This window comes from Pygoscelis adeliae, unplaced genomic scaffold, assembly GCF_000699105.1.
Source record: "Pygoscelis adeliae isolate BGI_AS28 unplaced genomic scaffold, ASM69910v1 Scaffold4, whole genome shotgun sequence".
NCBI classification, from domain to species: Eukaryota; Metazoa; Chordata; class Aves; order Sphenisciformes; family Spheniscidae; genus Pygoscelis; species Pygoscelis adeliae.
In genome coordinates this window covers 1929772-1954272 of record NW_008824986.1, presented here as the reverse complement: position 1 = coordinate 1954272, position 24501 = coordinate 1929772, and the positions used below count along the sequence as shown (strand labels likewise).

General features: G+C 36.7%; 1 protein-coding gene across 1 annotated transcript; it reads right to left on the bottom strand.

Moving 5' to 3' along the window:
* Positions 1-2969: 2969 nt before the first annotated feature.
* DNA2 (DNA replication helicase/nuclease 2) lies at positions 2970-24310 on the bottom strand. Its single transcript, XM_009325991.1, has 21 exons — positions 24255-24310; positions 23284-23463; positions 22063-22246; positions 20504-20649; positions 18814-18939; positions 17706-17922; positions 17040-17157; positions 16578-16743; positions 15104-15298; positions 13939-14169; positions 13349-13465; positions 13148-13257; positions 11729-11838; positions 10504-10728; positions 9123-9316; positions 8921-9010; positions 8638-8830; positions 4726-4815; positions 3945-4127; positions 3669-3815; positions 2970-3026 (listed from the first exon to the last, which is right to left on the bottom strand). The coding sequence occupies exons 1-21, from the start codon at positions 24308-24310 to the stop codon at positions 2970-2972; spliced, it is 3135 nt and encodes a 1044-aa protein (XP_009324266.1).
* Between the last annotated feature and the right edge of the window lie 191 nt (positions 24311-24501).

Genomic DNA, 24501 nt, shown 5'->3' with positions numbered 1-24501 from the left:
GCCCCTCCAGGGTGGGCGGTGGCAGCGCCGCGGTTTTCTTCCTGTCGCGATCACCTACATCCCGACAGCCGGGGTTTACGTACAGGGCTGCTACGATTGCACTGTTCATCTATCCCTTGCCCTGAGCATGGAGGGCATCGAGCTTCCCGCAAAGATGGTAGCCGTATTGCCAAAAAGAGATGGCCCAGAGTGTCAGGGCAGTTGTAACAGTTCTCCTGTCATAGGCACGTGAAGCCTTTAATATAAGCACAAGCAAGCAGCATAAACTTGAGACTTCTCTCCCTCTCTCTTGTAACTAAAAGCTTCAACCCCAGACTTGTATTCCAAATCATAAGTCTCTGAAGCTGGATAACCTAAATCAGAACAAAAACTATTATTCTTAAATTCAAACACCTAGAAAAAGCTCTGAATTCAGTACCTTAAGAAACAGTATGCTAGGAATAAAAGTTCACATTTTCAAAAGACACAGATATGTCAGTTACTTACAAGTTTTTGATTTTTAATTAAAAAAAAAAAAATTGAATCTCACCAGAAAACCAAAAACCACTGTAGCCCGAGAGGTCTGAGGTGTTTAATACCAAGCATTTTTGTCATACAGATAGGATCTGTTTATGCTTACTGCACCTCAAGTGCTACAATGTGCTTCACTTTAGTCATTATTCCAAAACATCCTCTTTCCTCTTCCCTTCTTAAGAAAGGCTAACGAGCAAGCTGTAGAACAAAAACGTGTGCTTCACCAGTTTCAGAGACTACACGCAAAACGGCATGGAGAAAAAGGGTAGCATTGCCTGGGCCTGCAAGGAAGGAGGACCAAAGGACAGGGGCAGCACAGGGACAGAACACAGCCCGTGGCGAGAGGGCCGCTTCTTACATTCATGATTCCCACCTCTTAAAAGAAAAAAGGAACCTATACTTTTAAACATTGAACAGTCCTTATAGTCAGGCTCTGATCCTACTAGTCTGGCATAAAACAACTTCCTTTTTGGTTTTGTTTTTGTTGTTTGTTTGTTTTTTTAAGAATCCCAGCAACACATAATGCACTAAGGCAGTGCTCAACCTGTGTCTGTATGTTTTCCAGCTGTATCAATGACTGTTTCTACACTAGAAAGCTGGTTTAAAATGATTCTTTTTACTTTTACAAGATATGAGAGAGAGAGAGAGAGAGAGAGAGAGAGAGAGAGATATTCATTAGAATGCAAGAGTGTTTTAGAGAATCACATCTCAATTTTGTTTAAGACTACCAGATCAAAACATTGTTTAATCCATAGATCTCTGCTCAATCCAGTTTTTACCATGCAACAAGAGGAAAGGGCGCAGTTGAGAAGTAGATAAGGAAATAGGGGATTGTTCTTGTGCCTGTTTCTCATGCAACTTTGTGGAGGGATGGCAATACTTCTAATTTATTTATTTATTAACTTTTTAATAGCATGCAGATCATTTCCTGGATAAGCACAATTTGGTGTAAGAAAACAGATAAGCTAAATCTTAAGACTTTTGTACACATAGATCCTAAACACAGAAAGAAAAAAACTTTTCTATACAAGGATATGTTATTCTGAAATCACTACTGTAGTAAGAGTATATTTTACCATTTTTTTTAATCTTTTGAAAGACCCAGAGCATATACACAGTTGATGAAGTGTGTATTTTCACCTGAAAAAGAGGGTATCCTGTCAACTATTCAAATTATTTTTGTACATAATACAAATATTTTGAACAGTAAAGTATTAACAAAGTATAAACAACTATAACAAAAACAACATCAAATTTTTATTTCAAACATCACAAAAGTTAGGGACCAGTTTAAAAAAAAAAAAAAGAGTAAAAATGCCCACAGTTAACATCTAGAAGTTTGTCTGCAACTATATGCACACAACTACTTGACATTGATCCAAGAGAAAACAAATACTAATGATTTTGAAGAATCAAAAAAATCTGATGTTTCCACCAGCGGTCTTAGAAAGAAACTTCTCAGTAATAGTCTAGAGTAGAGTATGAGGTAGTATAAAGAAACTAAAAAAGATCTGTCAAGTAAAGGATATTTTGTACCGTACATATGCTATCATCTTTACAAAAAATAGAACCTGAGCATGTAAACTACTTAGTCATCGAGCTGCATCTCTAGTTCTGTTTCTTGGGATTTTTTTTTTTTTTATTTTTTTTTTTTTTTTTTTAAGACTATAGATCAGATATAGTAAAACTCTGGTTTCAGTTTGATTTTCAACCGGGTGGCATTTCACTTCAGATTTGTCTGCTCAATACCTTAGTTCATAAAAGGGAGTTAAGTGAATCAACATTACATTTCTCCCAGATGCATGCAAAATCAAGGGATTAGAAAAGTCACTAAGAGATCTTCATATGAGATTAATTACATTATGTATATAAATATAAAAGACTTCAGTATTTAAAAAAGCAGAAGTACACTTTAAAGAAGAACATGAGGCTTTGAAGAAGAGAAACAAATTTTTCTTATTTTTTTTCCAAACAGCACAACACACCATCTTAATTAGGAATTCTACCAAATGGAATTACTGTATGTAAACTACCTTTTAAAGTCTTTAAAACCAAACTGAGCCCAGAAAACTATGACTCAATGCAGCATTGGTTTAGTCCCACCCCTCTGCCTCAAGTGTTTCCCTATTCACTTATGCAGACAACTGCTTATCAAGATAAAAGTGAATATTGAAGTAGCTATCCAGTACCTGAATGAACGTAACACTTTGTATTTCTGGTTTGTTACAAGTACACCGGTACTAAAACAACAAGCTTAACAATCAGCTTAAAGAAAGAAATGTATACTGTTATTTTACTGAAAGGAAACCTTTAAAATAATTAAATGTGATTTGTGTTTTGGCTTAATTCAGATTAACCAGTGCACATCAGCACTCATACCCCACTAACCAGTTATTTACATTCAGCAGCACCAGAAGAAAATACACAAATGCCTGTAAAACTCTCCATCTTCACAATCATAAAATGTAACACTTGTGGATACTTTCATGAGCCCCTGCTGGAAGATTGAAGATGTAGCAAGTTAAGGAAGTAGTTCTCAAGTATTTTGATAACGTATTGCTTTCACAAAAACACAAAACCTGTTTGAATATGTATCAGTGTTTACAAAGAAAGCAGCTAATGAGGCCTTTCCTATTTAAACTGGAGGTGGAAACAGCCATAGCTAGATCAAACTCTGTACAGTGCCAGAGAAAAAGAAAAAAATTAACAAGTCATCTGAAAGTTACACCGTTTTCCTTTCTAGCAACACTACTCACGAACCGTTCTCTCACCAGATGTGTTTAAATGCATGGTACTTCTGAGGAAAACAATCACACTGACATTAAGATGCCAAGCAACTAGGATGATCACAAAAAAAATGCAAAAAAGTATTAAACATTAAAAATTCAGGCCTCAAAATTAAAAAATTATGTCAAAGTTGACTTGCAAATCAGCATGGACTTTTTCTACTTCTGAAGACAGTGAAGGTTCTAAATCCATCTATTAGCTTGAGCTCAAGTATATTTTTGGCATATTTAATTAGCACATTTTGTACCGTGTTGCCAGTGTTAAGAGTATAACCTAAATAGCCAAAGATCTTCCCATCCTTATCTCAAGTCTCAATAAGTCAATCTTACCTTTCCCCTTTCATAAAACAGCATGGAGAAAAAGGATATCATTGCCTCAGACTGCAAATGGCAGAGGAGCTTCTCTAAAGGAGGATAGCGACACAGGGATGGAACACAGCCCACCATGATTAGTTTGTGCTTGGCTCTTGTGATAGCAACATTAAGACGTCGCCAGTCCTTCAGGAGGGCGCCAAGCTGTTAAATAAAATGTAACTTGCTTTTAATTTTCCTACTTAAATTTCAGAATTTAATGTAGATAGATGTATTTTGAAAATGAGTGTTTTAACTATTAAAATTGACTGAAAGTTAACATGACCAACTTACATTTTCATCATTACCGTTCCTAACAAAAGATACAATTATGATACTTTTGTCTCTTCCTTGGTATTTATCTACTGTGTTGACTTCCACTCTGTTCTCCTTCAATTTTGCCATCAAATCAGTGATTGTTTTTAATTGATGTCTGTATGGTGATATAATGCCGATGTCTGAAGGCTTACAGCCGGCCTGAATGAAAAGAAGAAAAAAATATTGTCACTGCAGTTAGCTTGGGATACTCATTACTGTCAGAAGACCCTCAAGGATTTTTTTTTCTTTTTTTTTTTTTTTAAACAGTGCTGCAAGATACTGTATCCATACTAAGTTGTCAGTGGAACTCTAGGTATAACTGGTATTAACTCAATAAAATAGTGCTTTGTCTTAACCTAGCACAAAGACAGATATCCTTGAAATCCTCATTTTTCTTTCTTCCTCAAACTGTGAGGTGAACATTCAGAACTCCTAGTCTGTACTACTCCTGAAGTTAACTGGATGAAATAAGGAAGAAAGGAAAATCCTCTCCCCTCCCTCACAAGAAAATCTTCATCTCTTAAAAGAATTTGGCATCCAGCTTTTTTTGCACCCCAAATCCAACTCGGCAGGGGACAGGAAACTGAATGCAGACCTCAAGTTCCTCACTATACTGACATATAGCCAACTTTTAATTTATCCTTAAGGTTATCCGTCAAAGAATAACCCAATGCATATAGTCACCATTACTATAGCAATGTAAAAATGATTAATTATAAAGCTGTCCCTCCAAACAATGTAATAAAGTAAAAGATACCTTAATAAATAAGGATGTGAGGAAGAGTACTAGTTTAGCTTCTGTCACATTACTTACACCACCTTTTTCTGCATGTTCTGGTGCTGGGACCTTTAAAAATATAAACAGAACATAATGACTTTTGCTGTCTATAATGGCATGCTATATTCTGATCCCTAACTCACCGTATTACACGTGTTTTTATAGTAACAGTCTTAATAAAAAAAAAATAAGGCTACATGCTAAATTTTACAGAGTATAAGAGCCTATACTGTAAAGAACTTCAGAATACTGCATTTGCAAAACAAGTTGAAACAATTTGCTGAAATGAGTTGCTAGTACTAACAAGTCACCTTTAGAAATGGCCAAAGCCTGATCATCTGTCTTTACAGTTCACATGATACATATCATACGAAAAAAAAAATTGACATTTCCCAGCTTGACAAGGTAAGAGAGCAAACTGTATTTTACATGGGACTTTTGTTTTAAGGCTTTCCATACAGTGATGTTTAAAGCGAATTTTCCCCATTTCCATGGCAGAAAGGATTTTTTTTTTTCTTTAATGTTTGAAAGCCCATATTTAAAACTACAGGAAGAACTATGCAAAATGGTAGTATTAAATTTAACTTCCAAATTAAAAAAAAAAAGTATTTACTGAATTTACCATTTCTTAACTATTAACTCCCTTTCCCTGCATCATGTATGAATGCGACCAAAAAGCCAGGAACATGCTTCGAATGTAAACTCTTATCATTTCAGTATCACAGTTTTATAATTTATTCTCTTTGCTTAGCTCTTGCCTTCTCTAAAGTTTAAGTGGTATTACTGGCAATTAATTTGTCCCTTCAGTGAATTTGTTATCCCTCTAGTAAACTGGCATGCAGCTAAACATCTGGGGTCAAGCAGCAAACCTCTTTATTTAAAAACAGTCTAAAACTGAGCATACACTAAACTGCTTTCCGGCTCTGAATTCCATTTACTGTCTTACTTATTTACTGCCATTTATTACTTTACCCATTCCACTATTTGCCTCCGATACTAGTGACGTACATCAACTTTGTTTTCTTAGACGCCACTTTGTTCAGTTTTCCTTCTGAATTTTTATTACAGCATTGCCACTTAAAATGGGAGGTGGTATAGTCTGACTTAAAGCAACACTCTCAGAATCCTGTCACAACTAGTTTTACTTCTCCGAACAACCACCCCAATATCATCTGAATGGCTGAATCTGGAGATCACTATAATGTTTAACATGAGGGTAAAGTAATACATAGTTAATATTTGTAAGAGTATTCCAGGTTAAGTGGTATCTGCTTGCTAGAGCAGTAACACTGCACATGTATAGAATCTGACAGTGTACAATATGCATCAAAAGCTTCACAAATCCAGGAATTCAACCGACTGGGTAGCTCATGAAGTGTAATCTATGTTCAATGCCTAGCACACTAAAGCACTGCAAATGAACAAAACAATAATCTAATAGAGATTGACAAACCCATATGCAACGCTACTGCAACTCTATATAGCAGTCTTCTCAAGGCAGCACATATATACATTAATAGTAGGCTACTGCATCCATAAGTTTATTTTAGGATTCCAGCCACATGCAAAAAAAAGCAGTCTGTATTGTGTTGCTTAAGTAGGGTACTACATACTTCAGCAAGAATCCTATTTTTCTGCAACGTCCTCCAAGTTTCTTTTACATGACAGTGTGTTTTCAGTATGTTGCATGCATTATAGAAGCAGAAAATATTTTCCTTTATATTTAGAAGATTCCATCGCCTTTTCCAAAACAGCAGTTTCTCCATAGCTCGTGTCTCCACAGCTACACAGCTTAATACTTACTGTAAGCTAACTTGTTTTTACACTGCCATCATGCACTGAGTCCAACTGTTATGACCTGTCATATCACAACTGAATTAAGAGCTATACTGTTATAGCTGTGCTGTTCGGTTGTTTGGGTTTTTCTGAAATTCACTATTCTGAAAACATCACACCTAAGTAGCTTCCAAACTTCCATGTGCTCACGTTTTCTTCAAGCAGAAAAGCACTGTTTTACTGAACAGTTGGTTTCTATCCACACTAGCATTAATATAGCCAAAAACAATACAAAAACTATTTTAGGGGAAAAAAGTTCTAAAAGCTAGATCATGCTTATGATAACACATGCTTACATTTATATTTATTATGTTCACATAGCACACAAAAAAAAACCCCAAAAAACAACTTTAGCCTAGAATTACTCAGAAGACTGGTATTAAATCAAGGATATAATTTTTCAGCATTCAGATCCAAGCTGTCAGAGGAAATGCAGACTGACACAGGGTTTGGCAGAAAAGGAACAGATAGATTTCCAATTACTGTCACAAACATGTCACATTATTAAACAGAAAACAAGAGGCTTTTTTCTTTTTTTAAAAAGTAAGCATAATAAATGCAAGCTTCCTGGTGGTGTCATATGATATTTTTTCCTCTCCTTTCTCCCCTTTTGTATCCCCCCAAGTATGTTTCTTCAGAAGCTTTTCTTGGTTACACTATGAACAACAGTATACAGGGAAAAAACCACTATAAAGTCAAAAGAAAACAAAATAAATGCTGGGTTTGTTTGGTTTTGTGTTTGGGGAGGGGTGGATGGGTTGGGGGTTTTTTCCCCCCTTTTTTTTTTTCCTCTCTGACTACCACAATACATGGAGTTTTGACAGGAAGTCCAAAAAGAGGTATGACATTGCCTAATGTCTCGACAAAACCAAGAGCATTTTGGAAAGTTAAAGTTTCCTGCTAGTTCTACAAACAGAACAGCTGTCTTATACTCAACATGGGCTTTCTAGGGAAGAAAAAAACTGAAATGGAACAGAAACTCTAGCTTTCACGTTACCAATTTTGGTCCGATTAATAGATAACAGTGTATCTGCCAGTTTCCTATTGGAACACACCTCTTCCCTGGGACCAGTTGTCTGCTTTTCTGTGAAAGGGACAGCAGTTATTGAGGCATTCCTTTTGGTCCTCCTGTTTAGTTCAGGCATTTTTAGAAGTTTCTCTAAGTCACTAAAGTAAACACTGTGTTTCGCTTTAGATCACTGAAGACATTCTATCAGAATTGTTATAAAAAAATTTTGAATCCTGTAGAATGTCCTGGAGAGCACAGAAAGTTTGGGGAGTTCTTTCCAGCGTCAGCATAAAAGATCATCAGTTGATACAATTATTGGTAAAACACAGCATTAATAGGAATCAACATAAAACCTGTTAGAGAAGAAGATAGACTCAAGTCTTCATAATCCAGTCACTAACTACAGTGACAGCAAGTACTACAGACCACAAATATGTACTAATTTTTTTTAATGTTTTTCCACATGCATTTGAACTCTTTTTCATTTTACCTAGAAGTCAGTTTCTCTGCATAATTCTTATCCATTCTAGTTTAATTGTTCTGGCAAAAATTTGAGTCTCTATGAAAGGACAGACCTAAACCAACTTACTCCTCCATCACACTTCAGTGTATAGAATGTCTGCAAAATTCAACGGAGAATTACAATTATTCCTGCCACTGGCACACAGCTTAGACACCACCGCCCCTCAGCTGCTGGAAATGAGGTCATTCTATGGTTGCAAGGGCATCAAATATGGCTACACACTTTGAGTTACATTCTGTATCTGAGAACAAAGTTCATAGTACATTCAATATTTTCTGAAATATTATCTGAATTAAACTTTTCAGCTGCTCTTAGATGCAATGCTTCCAGCAGTAGCTGCACCACCCCAGTTGATCGGCTATACTAACAACATTTTTGTATGTTGTACATTTTTATAACTAGAAAACCATTTTGTGAAGTTACATATTTTACCCTACCTAAGCTGTATGAAGTTTTACATGTTGACTGTATTGAGAACTTGCATCAAAAAATAGTTTTGAAAGGAGAACATAATGAACTTTACCTTCTCTGTGTTCAGAAAACACACAGGTATGTCTGGATCAAGTACTTCTTTCAACCATGTTTTTGAAGCATCTGCAAACTCCAGTTTCATTTTTTTTAGGTTGGGCAAGTTAACAGTGGCATTTGACACCTTCTCTGAGCCACATTCCAGTTTGCCTTCATACACTAACATGTTACTCAGTGACATAATTTTACTAAAGATTTAAAAAAAAAAAGGCATTAAATCTTGGCAGTTTCAATCCCACATTAAAAATCTCAATGTAATAAATAAAAGTTTAAAATACCTATTCATTCTGTATTGCACAGTTAATTGGACAACAGCATTTTGGTTTTGTTCCAGCCTTTTAAATAAGCTTTCACTCATGCCAAGATCTCTGTTACAAAACAAACAAACAACAAAAAACCCAAAACGTGTCAGGCAAAATATTGCAAGAGCCTTCCCAGAATTCATGTTACTAATAATTGTCCAGCAGCATTTTATCTTACCTTGCTTCTGCATTCAGTACAAGTGGAGGCAGCTGCTGATGATCCCCTACCAGCACAAACCTTTTGGAGCAGAATAACGGGCCCAGACAGATGAGCTGGCTTATTTGGGAAGCTTCATCAACTATACAGAAATCAAATTGCTTCCGAACAAAGATGGGGTGATTTACTCCCATGCAAGACGTTGCTACCACTGGCTGAAAATTGAGACACACTTTAAGGATAAGATACATCTTACATCCTTTAGCACTACATTTTCCAGGTTAAGAGAAAAAAATCTTTCCCATTAAACTAAAATAAAAGGTAAGATAAAATAAATCAAATTGTTAATCCTTGAAGTCAGAACGGCACAACTTGCATACATATTGACCTCACATATTCTTGCATTGATTGCAAATGACAAAAAAAACAGCTTTAGAACAGACTGTAGTAAATAACTTGCTCCTGCCATTTGTTCAGAGTGATATCAGGTTCTATGCATATACAATTCATGGAGTGTGCTGAAATGACTACCTTAGAAAATGGTGGTTTGTTTTGGTTTTTTTAATTCCAAAAAGATAAAACAACAGCCGCACAGTTCTTCCCACCTCTGTGCTTCCACTGCAATCTGAAATGACTAAAATATGAAATGTTAAGTCATCTCTCTTATGACTTCAATCATTTCCCTGCAATGCCCATCAACAAAGTACATGGTGGCTTTTGCAATGTTGGCATTTACTCCAACTACCATGAAGCTTCGTTCTTTCAACAAATTTAATTTAAAGCTGCCACTGACTCAGTTTACCCAGCTCCCATTATGGTCCTTTGCATTAACATTCACACAGGCAGCACTAATCTTTCAATCAAAAATTAGTGTTTGACCAGATCAGCTCCACAGCACACCACTCTTACTCTTCCTCATCCTCTGATTGTACAAACGGCACAACTAGCACAAGTGGGAGGGGAAAAGGGGACAAACAGGAACAATATGTGAATAAAGACAGAGGAGGTTGCAGCAGTTAATCACCACCCCCTTAACGGATAAATTTGTCAAGGAACCACACTTTAGGAAAGACCACTTTAGGAGAGGATATATATGTAAACAATCCAACACAAGATCTCAGATAAAAGCACTGGAGTCTTTGGGAATTATTACTTATAATGCTGAGTTATTTTATGTAGACATTAAAAAACATAATTTTCAACTTTCAGAGTGTTAATATTGGTCATTATTGGCTATAAAGAAATTGAAGTGATGCAGAAATTGAGTATCTTTTTCAGCTCAGATTTCTCACACCAGTAACACACCCCTGGGATGAGTTCCTTCTCTGCAGCATCTGAACAACCAGAATACTAATTGTAATTATCCTTAATATTTTGCAGCTAGCAAAAGCACTTTTCTCACCTGACTGTTATAGACCTCTTCCAAATCCATTACAGATTTAATTGATTTGGACCTGCAAATTTCTTCTTCTGTAAATTTCCGTATATCTGGATGAACTTTCTGAGCTCGCCCCAAGCGCAAGAAACCAACTTTGAATTTGGCTAGCTTTAGCAGGATATTGTCTACAGCAGTGTGTGTAAAACTAGTCAGAAGAACACTGAAGCCACAAGCAGAAAGAATTCTCACCTAATGGGTGGAAAAGATAAAGAAAAGAAATAAATATTAGTTTTTATACAAGAATCAGCAATCCCATGTTTGACTGGGTAAAAAAACCCAAGAAGTTTCAGAGGAAGCCAATAACAAGTATGATTTCATTTATATCAGTCTTTCTGGCCAGATCTGCCAGTTAGCTATTGTCAAAGCAACATGGGCAACAGACCTGATGGTTCTCATAAACAGCAGGCTTACTATGCATGCTGCAAACAGCGAGAGCTGAGAACATCCATGCACACTCCAAACTGCACTGAAAAGAAGGAACTGCACTCTAGAGATCCCCACTGTAAGAACAAGTCATGCAGTCCATTCCCACAGACACTGTTCTCCATGACAATTTAGCCACAACAGATTCAGTAGAATGAGCTGATCTGATAATAGCAGCAGCTGCTTGCTCTCCAGCCTCCTCTTTCCCCACGAGTTGATGACAACTGGAAGTGAGCTGACACTGCTATTTCAAAAAAAACTCACTCAGCCCACAGCCTGAATCCAGTATGCTCCTACAGCCCATTCCTGGGGAAAGAGAACCACCAACTAGAGGAGATGGCTACCAGGCTGCACATAGCTTCAGCACTGTGGGATTATACAGCTTACAATGGACAAGTTACTGACTTCCCCAAGGAGTCCCCATTTTTGAGCTGTAACTCAGGATTTGAGGACTTGCTGACATTTGGGGCCAAAGAATTTTAACATTAAAGTGTCACAGAAGTGATTAAATATCACACTTCAATCTGCTCCCTCTCACATATATTTCCACACAAGCAAAAGAGAATCCTGCTCCCCAAAATACATTTTTAGTTCTACCAAATATAAGTTCTGAACTAAAATAAATGTTTTCTTCTTTGAAATTACAGAGGTACCAGCAGACTAAGTCATGACAATTAATTTTGGACAGTATGCTTTATATAGTTTGTTTAATGTTCTCCTCCAAATCTCACCAAAAAAATTTAAACATCAAGGTACATGATCTTACTAGAGCGCAGATTGTAGTAGTTTTTCCTGTTCCAGGCATACCGACAATAAGTGTGTAATCTTTTGAAAGTAGTACTTGTTTCATTGCCTGTTTCTGAGGCTTATTCAGACCTTTAAAGAAGAAAAATAAAAACTAAATGTCCATACTTCATAATCATTGTAATAATTACTAAAGTTAATAAAACAAAACTATAGTTTCATCCTCCACTAAAGCCCTTAAAGAAAAGAATTCAGAGTACGTCTGTAGGTTCTAATGAAGTAATGATATTAAACATAGTACACAGACAAGGAATACAGGGTCTGCACTACAGTCCTAGAAATAAATCACTGAAGACATCTTTATTCTTAGACCTTTTGTGACTTTTTTCCTAATATCCTAACTGACCACCTCCATATGATATCTTGTATGGGCATCTCTATTTTATCATACCCACTTTCATGTTCAAATACATGGCTCACAGCAAAGGGAAATGAACTGCACATATAGCATCATCTTGATTAGAAGAAACATTCCATCAGAGCTGCTTTTCCCCAGTCAGGTGCAAATAGGCAGCACGTTCCAGCTATTTGGACTAGGCAAATCTCAAGCAAAAAAATAAGAAAATGTCCAGGTTTATCAGTGCCTTTCTGTAAACAAAATATACAGGAAGACACTGTTCTCCCTATCTTCCAGTACTTCTTAATCAGTCATTCTTGAGTTTCAGAATAACTGCCTTCCTCTCATTTTCTACCCTTTCAGCAGTTTGCCAGGAAGCTGGACAAAATTCTTATTTGAAGTAGTCCTCAAAGCAACAAGGCACATCTTTCAGTCTTCAGACTGAGTTTTTATAAGAAGTTCTATTTGCTCTAAGAGAATACTGTTAAATTTCTGTTTTCAGAGAAGTCTGTCATAGAACAATGGAGTATTTTCACTGAACTAGACACTGCCAAATACCTAAAGAAATTTTGGTTTTTTTTTTAAAAAAAAAAAAAAAAGAGTGCCACAAAGCATAACACACTACAGAGCAGCCAACAGTCAGCAAGAGTGATTATACAAGTGAACGCTTACACAAAAGCTCATCTCCTTCCACTCCCTCAAAGTCTGCTTCCTCTGTCCCAAGAGCCTTCCCTGCTCCCTGTTCCTTCCTTTTGTAAAGGTTGGAGAGGTAGTCATATGGTGCTTTGTTTGAAACTGCAAGCTGCACCAACTAATAAGAGTAAAATAAAGTTCTAATCAAATACCTGGTCATGTCTTCCAACCAGTTTATGACTAATTTAATCACAGGAAGACATGCAAGGTAAGAACTTGTTTTAAATTTTTAAGCTGAAAACTATCACTAGACCCCAAAATAGGAAGATACCCTTATATTTAGAGTGATAAATGCTTTGGCTATAGAGGCATACTACCAAACAGAGGATTTTTGCAAAAACCACATTGTACCCTTTAAAATATTTGCAACAGTTTCCTTTGCTTCTGGAGGAAGGACAGAGCTCAAATGCTGAATAAAACGTGGTTTGTGGAAGTCAATTATCAAGTTGCGGAGCCTTTCACTGTGGATAAAAACACAAGAATCAAGAGTCACCAGTTGAGAAACTTTATCTGAAAGTATTGAAAGTGTGAAATTAATTTGATTTTTCATACCTGACTGGGGAATCTTTCATCAATTTAGAAAGGTTTTCAAAGGGGACTCCCATACCAAAATCTCCTTCTTCATGATCCAACCTAAATATGGTGTTCTTGGGGAGCTTTGACAAATTCCTGAAGGATGACAGTGCCGTGGACAAAATAATTCTGTTTACAAGCAGTATGTTGATGATTAAAGACTTACTACTAAGTGTTAAGTGATACCTCCCAGAGTGAAGCAACAGCTAGAAGAAACACTACTGATTTAAATAAAACATGATTAGAGCCCAATTTAAAGGCAATATAGTCTGAATAATGAAAGTTACTATTAACATAGTAATCACAGTATCCATATAGTCTCATGTTGGAGGCATAAGTGAATGGAGTTTGCAAGCATATTTTTATTCGAACAACCTAGTTAAATAGGCAGGCATATACACTAAGCATTGACATTTTCAATCAAGATAAAAGAATTTCCAAAGGGTACTTCCCCAAGCCCAGCAAGAAAAGTCAGACCATATCAGAGCTTTTTGGACACCTAGAAGTACCCCTCCTGAAGCCAGTACCATAGTGTCTACAAACAGATATTTTCCCTTTTGTTCTATTACCTGCCCAACAAACAGGAGACTTTTGTCACACTGACTTCTCTAACATAACCAGTAGCCAAACCAAGTAAACCATGTTCTTCTCCACTCACAACCACTCTATCACCAACCAATAGGTTTGTTCTAGGTATGGCACCATTTTTACGTTGGAAACAATGTAGAAACTGTCCCTCAGAAATTTCCTGCACTTGATCAATTCTGATCATGTTTCCAACACAATCTCCAGCCTTCTCTCTGTGAAGATATTAGGAAAAAAAAAATATTTTAATATTAAGATCCTCTCAGTAAGAGAAATATTTAAAAAAAAACACACCACCCACAACCAACCACCAAAACCAAAGCATGCTAACAAAACAAAAATCCTCAAAACAACAAAAAAATAACAACCCAAACACACACAATAAGAACCAGAAAGATTAAACAGTCACTTTACAATAGCCACTTTGACCAGAAAAGGATTGTAAAAATATGAAGAACCCTTGTACTTGTTCCAAGAACAGACTCTGATATTTAGGCTAAAATTATCTATAATTTCCTGTTAAAGAACTAATACTGAAATGTATGGATCCACTTCACTAAGATGTTCCATACTTGCTTAAGGAGTTGCTTGTTTCACTTAAAACAACTCAACTACATTTCACTTCTACAGATGCATTGAAATGGGCCTACAAACCGCCAATTATTTTTTTTCCACAGCTGCTGGACTACGTGATATACACACTACTTCAGCCAACAAGAGCCCTTAGTCTGCTTTTATCCACGTTCATAGCCACACCTAGGAGTATGGTCTAAAACTCATCATTGTTTGTCAAGTAAACCCTCGGGAAACCAGGGCAATGAGCTGGGCTCACAGTCAGCACCCAGCCTCAGCCCACAGAGACAGACGAAACAATTACACCACTTTTGCTTCTGAAGACCAAGGCTGCAGCTCGCTGCTTCCTACGTGTGACTTAACAACAAAAATAAATATCATATTGCAAACACAAAACCAACAAATCTAGTAGGCTAATGTCACAAAAAACCTACCTTGCAAGAAGCATATTTGACTATTTCTACAAGCACTAGAAAACATCTGGTTTTCCTTGTATTGAAAACACAAGTTGATAATGCCTCATTTCCAGTTACTGAAGGAAGCATCATTTGTACCAGGTTAGAAATTACATCTTACCTTTCCAAAGAAGGTATCATCCATATATTTTTATATCCCTTTTTACCCTCTCCACTTTGCAGCTCCAAGGTTAACATTAGATACCACAGGCTGAAATACTCTAAATGGGAGGGTTTCAGGTGCTGGGTCTCTCTTTCAATAATGGGTACCAAAGCAGGAGGAAAAGACACGCTGGCCATCTTTTGTTCTACAGCTCTAGGAGTAGAACCAAACACAGGAAAGAGTCAACTTGTATCTTTTTTTCTTGCAAGTCTAAATGTACATAATGCCAATCTAAATATATACTGTAACACAGCAGGTAGATTAATCTGTCATCACTGAAATAAAGTTGAATCTGCGTCCTTTGTTCATATGAACAACCTCATATCAGTAACTTTACATCTCTATGATTTTGAATTATTAAGGACAATAAGTTAGCCAAAGACCAATTAAAGACATTTTGAGGATAGTACTGTATACATTTAGATAGTTGATCTTTTATTCCTTTTTTTGTAACATATGAATACTATATAGAGATTTAGCTAAGCGAAGGGGATTTAATAGTTAATACACAAGCAGGCTTCAAGTCAATTTATCTCAAAACTAAATATCAATAGACATTATACTTAATCACATATACAAAATGCAACCAAAGAGAAAAAAGTTAGCTCAGAAGTGAATAGCTACCCAGTTAGTAATAATCCTGTTGCTGTAACAACTTAATATTAAAGCAATATTTCACAAAAACTAGTTTACAAAAACAAATCATGTATGCCCACAAAGTTAACTCCCTCAACATACACTTTTACCCCTACAATTTCAAAAACAATCAGGCATTATATTTACACAAGATCACCCCAAAAGCTCTCCTGTTCTAACATATCTCATTTGATCTCTTCAGTATACAATTATATTTCTGGGTTTTATGCGACATAAAGACAAGACTAAAATTTATAACAGTTTTTAAAACAATTCAATAACTTTATGTGAAAATTTATCAAATATTTGCTCATGGCTTCTCTTTAACAGGAGATGCCGTAACACTTCAGCAGACTAATATCAATGTATCATTACTTGTGTGATACCCTACAGGGAAACAATCTTCTACAGAGCCAAAGTGAAAGAGTTGTTGTCCAGCCATAATTCAGCCTCAAAAGACTGCCCATTTCAAAGAGTTGCAAGAATATAGGTTTTTAAAATCATAATTATTAACTTAAATATAACAGAAATCTGTTATCGTCATCAAGTATTTTGTTGAGACTTATCTCAGATTTTGTCTTGCAGGAAGTGTACCTGAGCAAACACATCAGGTCTCTGCAAGATCAGGGACTTACAGTATAAAAGTTGCAGTGGGGTCTATGGAACATTCTTTTGGGGTGCAAGAGTCCTCAATGAAGAAATAAGAAACTGTCAACCACAAAGATGAAATCACAATATCAACAGCTACAATTATTCAAGCTTATTTAAAAACACAAGTCAAACTTTTTGTTTTTACCTGCTGTATAGAGAGCAATTGTGTATTTGGGAGCAGTATTTACAGGCTTGACTGTCATCAATTACAGGAGGCAAAGCAGCAAGCTGTGATTGCTGCCTTCCCACGGCAGATTTATATGTACTGTGTGTTAAGTAGAAGGCCAGATGGTTTCTTAACTTCATTAATTCTGTCAAGAAAAGAATAAACTAAGCTGATGTTTTGGGGTTTGTTTGTAATAATTTCTAACTCAAAAGTAGCCATCAACTTTTTAGTCAACTAAGAAGTGAGTATTCATATAGCAAAGTCCTAGTGGAATATTAATAAAACAATTTTTAACATAAGCTTATTGGAATTAGTAACATTATAACAAGTGATACATCTCTAAGTACAAATATGTTCATGAGAGTAAACCTTACAACTATTACTAAAACTATTATTTTAATTAAGATAATTATGGTTTCTGGGGAAAGGGAACAACTTTACCTCTTCGGTCCATGCGAGCTCCAGAAACAGGGTACATAGTACCAGTTTTAAGATAAATAAGAAATCCAGCTTCAGGATCTACTCTCCGTTCTAAATTCAACAATGTATACAGAATAACCTGCAAACATGATATATATATACTTTGTTTTTAATACATTGTAATAAGTTTATTATAAGCTGTATTTAGTTTTTTTCTGTAATTTATATGGTTAAGCAGCCATTACTATCACAAGTAATCTAGAAGCCATAAGTAGTAAGCACCTAACCATGGATTTCAATTAAAAAGCATCTTCCTTAACAAAAGCTTATACAAGGCTACTACCTCTGGATCAGACCAGTTATCTGGACAGATGTACGACACCAATTCCGGAAGCAGTTTGCCTCAGCCTAATACTTGAATGTAGTAAGAAGAGACTAAGAACAGATATTTCAGGATAGAAACTATAAATATGTTTGCAGGAAGTAAATGTATACACTTCCCACTCCTCAGTTCACTTTCATTTCGTATCAGCAACTTTGGGCATGCTAGGATCAGCCATCCATAAATCTAGATTATATCACATACAAACAAAGCGTTTCACATTCATAAGACAAAATAGGTCATCTAATAAAATAAAAAAGTATACATAGCCACAAATAGTGAAATTAGACATTTGGGTTTTGTACCTGACTTCTGTGCTCTATGGAGTTAGATTCCTTGCCAGACTTGAGCTCTAACGGCATTATCCTAGACTGTACTCCAGACTGGCGATGGATTTTCACCCTGGCTGTAACATCAATCTTTCCCTTCAACCCAAACCTGGGAGACCAGATATTCTCTTCAATGTCTACGATATCTACAATCTCTATCTTAGAAGATAAATCTGTTTTTTCACCACTTGACCTAGGAAGAAAATTAAGTTGGAAGTTACAATTTCCCTTAATTCTTAATATTAAAATATTAAAATGTGTTGTAATTAAATATTTAATATTTTTGCATTATAGGCACTCTTTAGGCACTAACTTTATCGAGTCTCACTCAAATGATCTGCCCATTAACAGAGGAAGCATATCAGAAAGTTACTTTAAATTGCACATTGGCGTGTAGTTTTGCTATTCACCTAAATATCAAAGTTAAAAAAGAATCTTAAACAGTTTTTAATAGTTTTTGGTCTTTTCTGAATAACCACACTCTAAAACATTTTGTTTCTTCAAAAAGTTTAATGATATACACTGGAAAGTAGCATACAGATTTTACTCAGACCTGCCATTTCACTGAAACTTTAACACCCTATGGCTATTACCATTAACAGCAAGAAGCCATAGACAAGAAGAGCTCAGCAGCAGTTGAGTAAAATCACCATTTCACTGATAAACTGTTATCTGGGGTTAAACCACGACATTAGTGAAGAATTACATTTGATTAATAAATAGTTTCACATTCTGCTTTGCAGTCTTGCACATATTTACAGTAACTTCTAGCTTAGTCAGTAGATCAAACATGCTTGCTTTTCTAATTACTAAAAATTCTACTTTGTACCACACTGTTTACAAGGATTTTAAGATCAATAAGATTTTTATGTCAGTTCTCCCTCAGTCTTAATGTCTTCCCCAGTACTCAAAGTGGCAGCTAAACATGCAGCTCTCAAGATCAGCTATTTTGGCAGTGAGGCCATGAATTAGCTCCATATCACTGAACAGATTTGCATAAAAAGCGCTATTCTAAAAATTAAAAAGTGAACCAAAGAAGATATACAGCTTAGAATGGTTTTAACTTTTAATTCTGGCTTCTTACAGTTTTAGTTGAATTTTATTTTGGTTAGCTGGATTGTGCATGAAGTCTTCCGCCCATTTAAAAAATGATGGCAAATATTCTTCCACTGCCTGCATGATTTCTGTTTGTTTCAGATTTAAGTGATACCTAAAAAATAAAGTCATGCACATTAAGGAGACAGTACCAGCAGCAAATCTAATTTCTAACAAGATTGTGCCTCAAGAAATAACAAGATTAATGGAAATAACAAGATTAATGGAAATAACTGTCAAGTTTGAATAAACATCTATAAATTGTAGATAGTGAGAGATTCATTAAGGTTCAACTCCATTACTTCCAAAACTATAACTGAACATCCATTACAAGAGATAGAATACACTATGTTCGTTTCTGATGTAAATTTTGAAATGACAGGTATAGCACAAGGAAGGCAGCAGCACGATAGATGTGACGAAACAGAACTAATAGACTGCAAGAAAGGAGTACCAGACTCATGCATTTAAAAATGGCTATTCCTATGGTTTATGCAAAATTGAAAACACTAAAAAAAAAATTTAAGAAAGATCATTTGCTTTTTGTCTGAATACACTGATCTGCTACTTGTTCTTCATATACATTTTGACAGGCTTCAGACCATTTTAATTGGAAAGGAATCATGATCCTCTTCAGTTGCTACAGTTACAAATACACAAGAAAGCAGAAGTCTCATTAGACAGAACCAAATTATGTGGCATTAGATAATTCAGTGCTGGCATTCACTGGAAATAATGTCATTATTCTACAGCAACAGCGAAACACAAGTGGGTTTTACACAAAAATGTTCATACAAGTGCAAATGACCACAGCCAGCAGACTTTTATGTAACTTACTTTTCAATCCCAATAAACAGTAGCCTACACATGCAAAGAAGAATCACAAATCAACGGTTTCAAACAGAGGCCCAGCGTGACTCAAAAGCCTTTAAGTAATCTTAGCAGTCACAATTTAAAATATCCACCTTCATAACAGAACTAGAGTAATAACTCTTGTAACAATTTTAACTTTCAACTCGTGGAGCTAACAGATACTGACATTGACCAACATCCTACTTATAATATTCTAGATATAATAGTTTTTTTACGTGACTTGAATTTTATTTTAATCAAGTCTGCATTAAAATCTTAAAACTGACTGCCATTCACCTCATAATTTTATTATGGAAATATGAAGACTATTATGCTAGTATTTCTGTCAGCTTTGCAGAGAAAATAAGTTAAAAGGTCCTCTAACAACTGAGCCATTAACTAACTTGATAAAGAATATGAAAATATCAGGCATCTCAATGCTTGGTCAGTCACAAGTTTCTAGTTCATCTTCCAAGGACCAAAATGAATTATGTTTGTCACATTTAACCCAGCTTTGGGAGATGCCTGGAAATCTAACGTTACAGGCACAAACACTCCAACCTGCTTGGCCTGAAAGAAAAAAACCCACAGCTACAGTTACTCCAGAAGCATAATTCAGACCTATAGAAGTAGCTCAGCAGGGCAGGCAAATTAAATTACATTATGAAACAGGGAATTATTTTACTAAATGATACCAAAGTTTCATTAAGCGAAGTCATTTGGCAGAATGTTCTTCCGATACTAGTGCTACATTTTTTAAAAGTAGAAATTTATCTGCTAGTTCAAATGTTCCTACCCTGTCTTCCAAACATAAAAAGATTACTTACATTTCTTTGAGATAATTTTGTCCATATACAATTTTATTCGCTAGTTCTTCAACTTTTTCTTGTGCCAAGTTATTTGTTACCGATTGTTGAAAAATATCATGAAGAATTGTACCAATGAGTGTTTGGCGTGAACCAGACTCGAAGCCCTGCAACAGATGTTATAGAATATATATATATATGAAGATTCATGCCCACTTCATGCAAACTTTTCTATAAAATTTTTTATTTGCTGCACGATGAACTGCACTTATTTCATTGCAAGATCATTAGAGTTTTCACCTCACTAATTAATACCTATTCAAACCTGACTGTGAAAACAGCCAAATTGAAATGTGTCTCTCCTATTGCTTTATCTCTCATTTTTAACCCAACCCTGATAATGTTAGGATACAATCCCTATGTGATTGACAGGTGAGAAACAAAGGCACAGATTAAAATTAATTTTGAGCAAGCTTTGCCTGTGGGCAGTATTAATAGCAGTATTTCCTAATGCAAATACTTACCTTTACAATCTTACAGATATTATTTTTTGCATGAAGCAGTTTCCTGTGCTTTACCAACTCACACAAAATTATTCAAAGTATCACCAGAATGGCTCAGAAACCCATCTAACCATCATCAAGACTGGGCTCTGTTGACTCATAAGAATTGAAAGTGGTAGAAAGTTGTGACCTCTGCATGAGCCACCAGCAAACAACTGGAAATCTAATCAGTATGGTTTTTAAGTACTTGCTGATACCTTTTACAGACCTGGCATGTGTGGGTTCCACTCACAACTGGAGGGCAGTGTTATCCTGGACTCAGGACTCCCAAATGATTAGTTTATTCCTATTACTCCTTTTATGAAGGCCTGACACCATCTCACCCTGTACTGAAATTTCTTGTTTCAGTCACCGGCTCCCGGTGGCTGTTTACCACTCCATTCCAGTTCCCTTGCCCATTTGGAGTTATGCTCCCACCATGTCTGTAAGTTTTCCTCAGCTGAATCCACATATCAGCAAGGACACCACAAGAAACCTTTCTTCTTTCCAAATTCCAACAGCTACATTCAGATTCCAGAGTTAGCACACACAAACCCCAATTACAGTACACATATATTCCAGCTTGATCTTGAGTTAAAGCCTGCTTCTCGTAGGGTATTAAGAAAGTCTTAACTGAATGGGCTGCTTTTGCAGAGGCTTTTAACTTGGCCAAGTGTGGTTATGTTTTCATATGGCTGCAAGAGGCACATTCCTCACAAAGGATTCATATCCACACAAAATGTGGCAACAGATTATCAAAGAAGTTGCCAGAATTTTAAGCGGGAAGGCCATTTCTTTGTCCCATTAATTATATTAAGAATATAGGATTATTTTAGCCAGAATTCTCAAAAAAAACACAAGAAGCTCAGCCAGAGACAGGCAGTTTCCATTCTAAATTATTCTGTGTTGTGAACATTATGAATAGCTAATAGCAACATTTTGCAATACAGCATCTCAACCAGTTTTAAGAGCTAAACCACTAGTCTCAGTGAAACAGTAACCCATTGATAGGCTTGATGCTGTAGAATTAACACTTACCCTAAACCTTTCACTCAGCACTGCTTGTCTCATGCATCGAATACTATTTGACACCGTAGTGCCAGAAAGCAGCAGATCTGGGTAAAGAACCAGGTATCCAGACTGTTCATTTATTATCCAGGTACCGGAGCTACACTCCCCTTCCAAATGAATGATGTCTCCTGGAACAACCGGAACAGACTCCCTATAACGTAATACATTTGAACAACAATTTGCAAGCTAAGGACACCACGTATTAGAAATTATACATTAATATATCAGATTCAATATACTTCGAAACAGGAGGTTATTGTGATTCTTTTTTAAGTTAATCGAAAATTTTGAAAATTAATAAAGGAATTTTTACTGACAAAACTTCAATAACTTTGAGATTTGGATCATGCGTCAGGACAGTCTGCATGTAGAGAAATCCTGTTGACTTCAAGTCATTCCAGATCCATGTATTAAGCCATTTCAGTATCGTTATGTTTTATACTGGCATACTACACTTTTTCATTACAAGATCTACCTTTTTACTTAGCAATTCAACTTGTTTCAGAAACTCAGAAAAACCTAAAACTATTTTTAGAAGTTTCAGGGTTCAAGATCTTTTATACTTGCTCCTGCAAGAAGTGGAGTCTTAGACTTCTTTTCTCCCATCTTTCAGGCTTGCACGGAAAATGAAAAGCAGTGCCAAATAGCATGCGCATGCCTGTATGTTTCAAAAGACTAAGCTAGTCTTCCGTAACATACCATACAATGCACAAACACCTAAATTAGAATCCTCACTGATACACACTTGAAAAAAACTTTTGCAGCAGAGCTCAAGCTAAGGTGATTTTAACAGACTGTGTAAAACCTCATGTTTTACAGACATAGCTTTGTACATTTATATGGACAATGAGGGTACATCATTTAGAAGAACACTTCTAATTGTTGCGAGACAACACTTAGACAAAATACCCTGCTTAGAGCTTATTGTCTTGCTGTTTGTTAGTACAGAGACAAATTAAAACTTTAAGGTAGCAATATCCACTCAACACAAGTTACACGACACGAGCTCTCTCAAGGTGAAAATCCATTATGCTAATATACTGACAATATTACATTAGATAAAGGTCGTTTCAGGATTTCTTATCACTTTTAAGAGAGTAAAACTCATCTCAAAGGAAACACAAAGAAAAGTGACTTAGTCCAATATTTCATCCTCTTTCCAAATATCTACATTTCTGTATGGATTACCAGCCATTCCTAAGAATGCACAGTTCTGTATCTTCCAGTGACTGAGACGCTGTAATTGTCAAGTGTTTCTCAGGGTCACTTCCATTTCTCTGTATTACGCTGACTTCCAACACACAGTATCTGTTGTTCAACCCATTCTTAAGTATTGTGTCAGGGGAGCCAGTCACTTTCTTCTGAAATCTGAAGTAACAATTCATTACAAAGACATAACGCTATTTGAAAACAGCCAACCCATACACAAGACGAGGGAAAGCTTGAAGTATAAACCTAACTTTAACCCTCTCCAGTTTTTATATACATTTAGTGTGGTTTTAGTTCTATACAGGTAGAGTGTAGGAAATCTTCCCTCTGGTAATGCTTCCACATTGTCTCTTTGGATGACAGGGATGAAAAACAAGCATTTGGACATATGAGACATAAGGAAGGAGACATAAATATTAAGTTACTATTTATTGCAGCTAGTGCTTCCTTTTAGTATCCATATATTCATATTCATTCATAAGTTAATTATAACTGTACTGCAACCCTGTGCCTGTGAGAAAGCTCGTATCTCTTTGAACACTGTAAAGCACATAAGAATTCCCACAATCACCCAAGAACATCAAACACAGAGAACTAACTTTTTCCCCCCCTTAACCTCAACATAATTAGAAAACTGATATTCAAGGTTCAGTTTTCATCCGACCAACGGCCAAAATTTCAGATAGAACGGTCAGGCCGGCCACTCTCCTGACACAGAACGATGCCTGCTAGAGCTCCAGGGCGCAGGCAAGGACAGAGCTCACACCAGGCGCCTGCACTCCGCCCCGTAGGCTACCCTGCCCAGCGCAAACACCCGTTAATCGCTAAGCAGCGGCGGATTCCTCTCACCGATTATTGCAGGCAGCCCGCGCGCCCCGCTTTAAATTTCAAACCCCCCGCGCTGGCGGCCGTCTCCGCCCGCTCGTTCTTCCCCCCCACTCGGCCGCTACCTCTCTGCCATGAGCAGGTCCTCTGCCGCGCACGGCTCATCCCGCCTCAGCTCCATGGGCCAGCCCGCAACCCGGCCTCGAGGCGAACAGACGGATAAACGCGGACCCCCTCAGACCCGCGCCTCACAACACGCTTCCACCCCGCCCGGGCGCGGGCGCAATACAGCCGCACTTCCCGCCCGCCTCCGGAGAAGCCCCGCCCCTCGTCCCTCCCAGCTCGGCCACTGCCGGGGCGAGCGCTAGCGCG